This window comes from Echinops telfairi, unplaced genomic scaffold (genome assembly GCF_000313985.2).
Source record: "Echinops telfairi isolate 266 unplaced genomic scaffold, ASM31398v2 ScPeMD7_7458;HRSCAF=8496, whole genome shotgun sequence".
In the NCBI taxonomy this organism is placed as follows: domain Eukaryota; kingdom Metazoa; phylum Chordata; class Mammalia; order Afrosoricida; family Tenrecidae; genus Echinops; species Echinops telfairi.
Genome location: NW_022111358.1, coordinates 32,879,535 through 32,888,069, shown reverse-complemented (window position 1 = coordinate 32,888,069; position 8,535 = coordinate 32,879,535). Strand labels below are relative to the sequence as shown.

General features: G+C 55.1%; 1 protein-coding gene across 1 annotated transcript in view; it reads right to left on the bottom strand.

The window, feature by feature from the left end:
• Positions 1–2,442: 2,442 nt before the first annotated feature.
• The window catches only part of LOC101653989 (ADP-ribosylation factor 2-like), a 7,226-nt gene continuing 1,133 nt past the window's right edge, over positions 2,443–8,535 (bottom strand). The window contains exons 3-4 of the mRNA XM_045299474.1: positions 5,604–5,728; positions 2,443–4,095 (exon numbers count right to left, since the gene is read on the bottom strand). Coding sequence (XP_045155409.1) covers positions 3,934–4,095; positions 5,604–5,728 — 287 coding nt within the window. The 3' untranslated portion in view covers positions 2,443–3,933. The remainder of the gene's footprint in view (positions 4,096–5,603; positions 5,729–8,535) is intronic.

Below are 8,535 nucleotides of genomic sequence, written 5' to 3'. Positions count from 1 at the left end.
ACACAGGATTATGGAGCAACTGGGGCCCAGGACGGATGGGGCCCGCCCTCAACACGAGCCTTTCCGGCTCTACTCTCGTCGGCAACTAAACAGCTCCGGCAGAGGCTTTTCCAGTGCGGTTGCAGAGCCTCCAGTGGGAAACATTGCAAACTCAAGAAGCTGAGAAGGGTGGGTGGTGAGGGCGGCCCATGGAGAGGAAGCTGAGGAGGGTGGGTGGTGAGGGCGGCCCATGGAGAGGAAGCTGAGGAGGGTGGGTGGAGAGGGCGGCCCATGGAGACAGGCAAATGTTGCCTGTTAGAGCACCAGAAAGCCGCTTTCAGAAATGACAGCTGGGTATGCCTGGCTCCGGTCGGTCATCCGGTAGGTTTTGAGCCCTTATAAAAATGGCAGGTATTATCTAGGGCCCATGTGGCTCACTAAGGGTGCAGAATTCAATCGACCCCATCTCCTTTGTGGATAGCCGGAAACAGTGAGGTATGGCTGGGTACCTGGTCCCAGCAAACAGCTGGCAATCTGACAGGCTTCCTGGTGGCAACATGAAGAATGAAGGACTAGGCTTACAGTACGATTGGCCACATTTTAAGTGACTGACAGGCAGAGCTACGGGATCAACGTGCCTGGCACAGAAGAGGTGCTCGGTAAGTACCTGTTCAACAGACACACCAGGCTGGAGAGAGGTGCCTGATGGCGTATCCCAGACTCCTGTAGTATTTTCTTTTAATCATTGATGCCACTGATGATTTGAGTCATGGTATCAAGTCTGCAAAAAGCAAACCTTAAGAGAGGGAGAACTGGTAACATTTGATGGCAAGTCAGATTCAAAACAAAGCCAGCAGGTTGGACCAAAGCCTACATGAAATGGTGACACGCTGGTGACCCTGGACGTCCTAATAGCAGCTGCTCAATCAGAGGAGGGGCTGGCCTAGGAAGCTGCCGGTCTGGAGATCCCCGGGCTTCCGTAGCTCCTCAGTTGGCAGTGGCAGCGAGAAGTCCCAGTGCACAGCCCACTCGCCAAGGTGACCACTAGCTGCCACGGTGGCAGCTCCGGCTCCTGCTCCGACCGAATGGGCCTCTGCCCGGTCCTGTGCCACCTCTGCCATCCTGCATTTTTACACAGTAGCCGCCTGCTTTTTCACGGTGGCGTCGTGGTGATTCATGGAGGGGCTAACTGCAAGGTCAGCTGTTTGAATCCACTAGTTGCTCCGTGGGAGAAAGATGGGGCTTTCTACTCTTGTAAACAGTCCTGGCAAAACCCAGGAGCAGTGGTACCCTGCCCTGCAGGGTGGCATCGACTCAATGGCAGTGAGTTTGGTGTGTTGGTTTCAGTCAGGGAGCTCCACGACATTGGACTACATTTGGTTGTCACCACCGGGAGGTTTGGGCTGATATTCAAAAGCCACCGTGGGGAGAGGGCCTATCTTCCAGCATCACTTGAGCCACCACAGGGCAAACTGGCAGATGGGGGCAGCACATCTTATCTCTGCCAGGGCTCCGGCCCAGCCTCTCACTTGTGATGCAACAGGAGCACCACCTAGTGGCGGCACGCATTGGCAACTTTTTTGCCAAATTAATGGTTGGTCTTTGGCGGCCTGGGAGGTCAACTGTCAAGATGTAGTGAACCCCATGTGAAATTGTTCATACAGATTAGTACACAGGCACGAGTAGGCCTCTGCTTAGCCTTGCTTAGTGGGTACTCTGTCCCACTGAGGGAGAGCGATTTTGAAGATAGACTAAGGACAAATAAGTCCGGTGCTTAGACGGGGAACCTGTCCTAAGTGACAGTGTGGCCAGATGATGGGACGCATATTGTCCGACCGAGTTTATGTGAATGAAACGTCCCCGAGGCAGGAACATGTGGGTCAGTGTCTGGAGGTGAGTGTCTGTTTAGAGGGTATAGAGTTTTAGTGGTCACAGCAGCACATCTCTGAAATGACCACAAACCAAGTGTGTGTGTGTGTGTGGGGGGGGGGGGGGGGGGGGGGCGGAAGAAAGACAGAAGGGATGCAAACGGGGCAGAGGAAGACGCTTTTTGACAAGACCTCCACTGGATGATTGTGGGCGTCCAGCCGGCTCAGGAGCACAGAGCAGATGAGCTGGGGCCCTGGTTTCTAAGGCTTGCTGACCAACTTGTGGCCAGCACTGCCCTCAGCCTGGGGAAACCGCCAGAGCAGTGTATCCAAAGGAGAGCGACAGACGTTGACCCTCACAGCCCAGAGGTCAGATCCCCATGCCCATTTAACAGGGAGGCAAACGGAGGCTCAGAGCTCAGGAGGCGGAGTAACCAAGCAGTCCCAGTGAAGGGCCTGAGGGGGGCAGCCATCAAGCCAGGGTAGCATCTGTATAGGCACCTTCTGTCCACAGGCCCCGGGAGCCTTCCTCGGAAAGCTGGCTGAAGAGAATGAATGTCACTGGAGACATGCAGAAGCACATGGCTGTCCTCTCCACCTTCCAAAGTAATGTCTTTATTGTCCGAGCAATCCACAATGTTTGATGAGGCCCAGCCCCGCACCAGGTCCACTGCACTGAGCACCGTACAAAAGCACACGACACCGTTCCTGCCAATCTCGGGCACACAATCTAAGTAGTTTGCACACAGGACTCACTCCGTGGTTACAAATCATACCTGGGCTTAGTGGCCAGTATTGCAATGAACATTCACTAAAGGAACTATCTTAAAGGAAAACACTCCACTCCACCGATGATGATAAGAGATAGTTTCCCTCGGAATATTGATATTATCAATAAACAAGGTTTACTTCTGTCCCCCTTCACTTCACGGTCCCCACCCCCTGGAGTTTGAGTGGAGGCTTTTTGAAAAAGAATTCACAAAGGTGAATTTGTGGAAGCGCTTGGGGACCAGTCTGGCCATCAGGTGTGCGGGAAGAAGAGCGGTGGCCCCAGTGGCCAGAGGCATCGCACCCTTGTGAACAGCGAGGACGATGGAGGGTGTCCCAGGAGTCCAGAAGACAGGACCATCATGACCAGGGCACCACTGAGGCCGGTCTGGACACAGCATTTTTCCTTTACAAAATTTAGCACCAACTTGGGGGCCACAATGGAGGGTACAGCGAGTCTCCTCCCCGAAATCTCCCTCGTGATCCTGGCACAAACCCGCAGAACTCCCAAATGTGTCTGGGAACAGAAGTCAATCACAACTGTGCATTGGCCTAAGGCTGCCAGGCCAGGCGGTGCGTGCATTCAGCACAGAGCAGAGAAGGGGGAGGAGCAGCCTCAGGGGCCTGGATGGCGATGCCAGGACACACACACACACACAACCAGTCCCCTCACACCCTTAACAAGACCCTTTGCTCTGGGAAAGAGCCTTAGTGTCATCCTTGGTCACTACCAAATGGCCTCCACCCTGGAGAGACAAAGGGAGGAACTGAGGAATTCTCTCGGGTTGTGGAATCTGAATGGGGAATGTCAGACCGCAGCTTCCTTTAAATGAAGCCTGGGAGAACCAGGACGTCAGGGCTACAGTCGCACATAAGGGGGTAGGTTCAGACCTGCAGCAAGTGGTGGCGGGAATGGGAGCCATGACAGCGCCTTCCTTCCCTTCTGCCAGAGGAAGGCCAAGGTAAACAGGGTCTGGGCGAGGCAGCTCCGATAGCCGGCTGGTCCATAGGCACACACACGCTCAGCCTCCTCCTGCCCTGAAGACCCGTCCAGTCAGCACATACCTGCAGGGTATACGACAGCCTCCAACGGCCACATGGTCAGCAAGCTACTGAAATGGAAGGGAGCATGTCAAAGGTAACACTGGTTTTCCCTCAAACATAATACGGGTTTCCTTACACACGTATAAGGCACAGTGTGAGAAAGCTGCCCCCACTCCCAGCACACATGCACACTTGGCTCCTCACACGCACACACGCACGGAAGAGGCCAGCGGGTTTTGCCACGACGCACGGGTAAGGGGCTCGCTGCCAATGGTCACTTCTGGTTTTTGAGCTGGTTGGAGAGCCAGTCCAGGCCTTCGTAGAGCCCGTCTCCACTGGTGGCGCAGGTCGCCTGAATGTACCAGTTTCTCTGCCGGAGGGAATGTAGGCCGAGCTTGTCCGTGATCTCGGCTGCATTCATGGCGTTGGGCAGGTCCTTGAAAGAGAATATCGGAAAGTAAGGTCATGGTGCTACACCCACATCTGAAGGACTATCCATGACTAGCAGTCTTCCCTGGGTCTCTTCGAGGAAATCACCCCTCCAGGTGCTCGGGCCCCACACCTGCACATCATCGGAACCTCCCTCGAGCCCCAGTCGCTCTGTCAGGAGCCCCTGATGGCGCCACCTCCAAGCACCTTCCAAGTCTGACCACTTCTCACCACTCCCCAGTCACCACCCTGACTGGACCACCGTCGTTGTCATCGTCACTTCTCAATAAAGCCACCCTAACTGGTGTCCCTACTCTGCTCCCCGAAAGCCCCTTCTCAGCGCAGCTGCCAGTGAGAGTCAAACCAAGGGGTTCGCAACCTCCTACCCCGGAGCCTGTCTCTCTCCCATCCTCTCAGGTAAGAGCCAAGTCCTCACGATGGCCTACAAGACCTTCACACCCAAGCCTGTGCCCCTCTCCCCCCTCTCCTAACTGCCCCTCCCTGCTCAGCGCTCTCTAGTACTCACCTTTCACTATACTGTATTCCAAAATGCAATGATGGCTTCCCTATCACTCCTCACTAGAATGGACGTTTCCTAAGAGCAGGAAGTCTCTCTTGTTATTTGATGCCGATGCCAGTCAACTTCAACTACGTCCAGATGAATGGGCCTTAAGAGCCAGGGGGACTGGGATGTACTAATGTGGAGGGCCAGCTGAGGGATGCTAAGGGGCAAGCAGGCTGCAACACACAATGCAAGGTCTGGTCCCTGAAGTTTACATTAGGTACACAGTCCTACACAGGCTTACCGAAGCCCGGAGAGTTATCTTTCTGGAAAGAGAGGTACGGAATTTGACAGCGCTGTGAGCACAGTCTAGCCCCTGGAGCAGAGAACATGACGGCCCTCCCTCCACAGATGGATCGACGCAACCAGGGGCTCCAATGGGGCACAGGGGTGAGGGCGGCGCTGCGCCAGGCCGTGAGGTGCTCGGATGTCCGTAGGGGAGCTGAGATTTGGAACTGACTCAACACCACCTCCCACGTGACCAGCGTAGCAAGCCTCGTTCTCCAGCAGAGCCACTGGTGGTGTCCCACTGCGGACACTGCAGTTAGCAGCCCACTAGGTGAGCGTAACCACTATGCCACCGGGCTACAAATTCGTCAGCACGAGCCCCTTCACTGACAGTGAGTCATCGAAGAGCTCGTGAGCCTTCGTCCACGCTATCGTAAGACTGAGGGCTGTAGGCGCTCGTTCTGACCACCTACGAATGCTGCTCCAAGATGCAGTTAGGCATGATCTCATTTGGCACCCAGGGACTGTCTGGAACTCTGCAGAAGCTCAGTTGGCACCCCGAGTGGCCCGATGAGTGGCTGGCTATATTACACATTCGGAAGGGAGGGCGAGGGCGGTAATGGTGGGGACTGGAGGCGGGGAACAGACACAGATGTAAAGATCCACATTTGTAAATGAGTCACCATCCGTCGACGTCCACCCAGCCCCTCAGGAAGCCCACAAACCTGCTTATTGACAAACACCAGCAGCACAGCATCTCGGAGCTCGTCTTCCGCTAGCATTCTGGTCAGCTCTTCCCGGGCCTCGTTGACCCGCTCTCGGTCGTTACTGTCCACCACGAAGATCAGACCTGGAACGTGACCGCGAGCCGGTCACCGCCTGAGCCTGGAGAGGGCGACTGTTGGGACGTCCTGACCGCCTCCCCATGCTTACGCACCCTGCTTTCTGAGAGGGCATCCCGGGATGGCAGGATATAGACCATCCAGAGGGTTCTAGGCAGGAGCCTGTTGTACACGCCACCCCCTTTGTCAAGACCAAACTACAGTCCCGCAATCACAAACACAGGGCTAGGTTTTAACCACTTCATCTCCACTCCAGACACAAAGTGGAGACTTAAAAACAAACAAGCACACATTTAAAACAGTAAGTAGCATTCTGGAGGGTGCATGCTATACCCCCACGCCTCTCTCAACATACAGAATTTTACTCCCACCCTGCTGACTGCTTTCCACAGGTTCTCCACAAAGCACAGCCACCACCCGAGAGGTGACTCCGTCCCTGACTCGCTGCCATCGTGTTGGAATGAGGCTCAGCCCCCCCGAGAGCAAACCCAGGGAGCCAGGTACCAAGGACCTGTCACGGGCCTGCTCCTCTAAGCTCTGCCTACTGCGTGCTAGGAAGAGTGCCCACTGAAGCCCTGGCCGTGTGCTGGCCACTGAGCTCAGCCCAGGACATACATTTCTCTACACCCGACTGAGCCCACTGAAGCTCGGAGAGAGTCAGCCCCAGGGCAGTCAGAGGAATCTCTGGAGCGAGTGCTGGGCAAAGGGGAAGGCCAGCTGCACTGCCCTTGGCCCTGCAAGCTACCCTGGCTGGAGGCAAGGCTGCAAGGATCTCCAGCGAGGAGGCCCGAGCAGTGTCCCATACACTGTCCAAGTGCAAGACAGGGCAGGCTTGCTGAGCAATTGTTCATGTGACAAACTGGCAAGACGGCTGGTGCCTGGCTGCCAAAGCCCTCCTCTGCAGTAGCATCAGGCTGACAGACTCCCCTTCCCAAGAAGGGACGGTTTCATGCTCTTGCTTACATGGCTGGGAGAGCCTCGGGGTCTGAGAGTCGGCTTTGAGGACACGGACTCGTACATGTCCAGGAAGGAAGGGTGCATTAGCACCGAGCAGAAGTGGCGAGGGAGGGGCATATAGCCACATCTGCCTGGCACTGTACCAAGAGCAGTGATAGTAGCCTCCTCTCTGGGGCAGGGTGACAACAGATCTACTCTAGTCCCCATCAGTCAGACCTCCCTCGGGACGGTCTGACCACAGGTCAACAATGAGTCACACCAGGACCAGGTTGGCACATGAAGGCTACCTGGTTTCGCCAGGGGCATTTGACCCAGAAGGCCCCGAGGGCCTCAATGCTACTGAGGGAGCCACAGGGCTAGGAGACTCTCTGGCTTTAAACCACTCTACACAGGAGGTCAAAGGCCAGTGGGAAAAAGCCACAGGAAGTCAACATAATTGAACTGAAGATGCAAAGGACGTTGCTGGCTGCCGCACAGGATGGCACTTCTGGTCACAGGAAACATACCAGGTTAAGCCACAATGAGGGGACCCCGGTCGGGAAAGCAGAGGACCTCGGTGGGAGGAGAGGACCCTGGTCCTTCCCGACAGAATTGCATGACTGCGGCTTGGACGGAAATCCTGTGCTAGCCCTCCTGGCGGCCCAGGCCCAGGGCTCCGGAGCAGCCTGTCTGCAGACAGCACACCCTCTGCTTGTGTGTGCAGAGGCTCGCACCAGTCATATGACATCAGAGGGAACACGCTCTGAAGATATGACGTGCTGGCCGAAGTTCTGGACTTTGACCGTCACTAAGGAGAGCAGAGTCCCCAGAAATTCCAGGGGGACCCTTGTCCCCAGGGCAAAGCTCACAGGTTGAAGCTGATATGCAAATGGGCTCCCAAAAGCTTGTGGGAAAATGGCCTTATCTTCTTACTCTATTTGTCCACATTCTTTTGGAAGTCCCCTCATATTATCCCAAGGCCCCTGAGTGAAACAAAGGCTTGTAGATTCGGCCCCACTCTGTCCTGTCTATATACAGATCCCTGAAGAACCTACCTCGCATCTAGTGGCACTTCTGAACTAAGAAAGTTGTTTGTAGCACACTGGCTGGGAGCGCTTCGGAGCCTGGGGAACTAACTGCAAACTGACGCAAGAATAGTGGGCTTTCATTAGGGTTAAAGGGATGGGGGGGGCACATGTTGACATCTGTTTTATATGCATGAAATACTCTGGCGGGGCATGAGTGGACAGCAAGAAGGAACCGTGGCCTATGGGAGGCCGAGATTTGGAGTTCAGGGCCTCTTTCCTCACCACTGTGAGCCTCTGTTGGCACAGTGGGTGATGCACTAGGGTGCTAACCGCAAGGTCAGCAGTTCAAAGCCACCAGGAGCTCCATGGGAGAAAGACGAGGCTCTCTGCTCCCATAAAGAGCTATGGTCTTTAAAAAAACAACAACAAAAGATTTAGTCTTGGAAGCCCACATGGGCAGCCCCAATCGCCCTGACAGGGCTACTATGGGTTTGAATGGGCTCGATGGCAGTTGGCCAGATCTTAGATCTTTTGAACAAGCTGACAGGACTCCACTAATTGCAACCTTTCGAAAATGAGTGCTTCCACCAGCCTGTGCGATCACGCGGTGTCGAAGGGATCAGGTGTAAGGCATCATCAGAACAAAAAATCTTACCATAGTGAATGATGGAGGGAGTGCGGAGTGGAGACCCAAAGGCTTGAAGGTAAACAAGCGGCCATCTAGCTCAGAAGCAACACGCCCCGCCGGGAAGAAGCACACCAGCCTGTGCAACCACGCGGTGTCGAAGGGATCAGGTGTAAGGCATCATCAGAACAAAACATCTTACCATAGTGAATGATGGGGGGAGTGC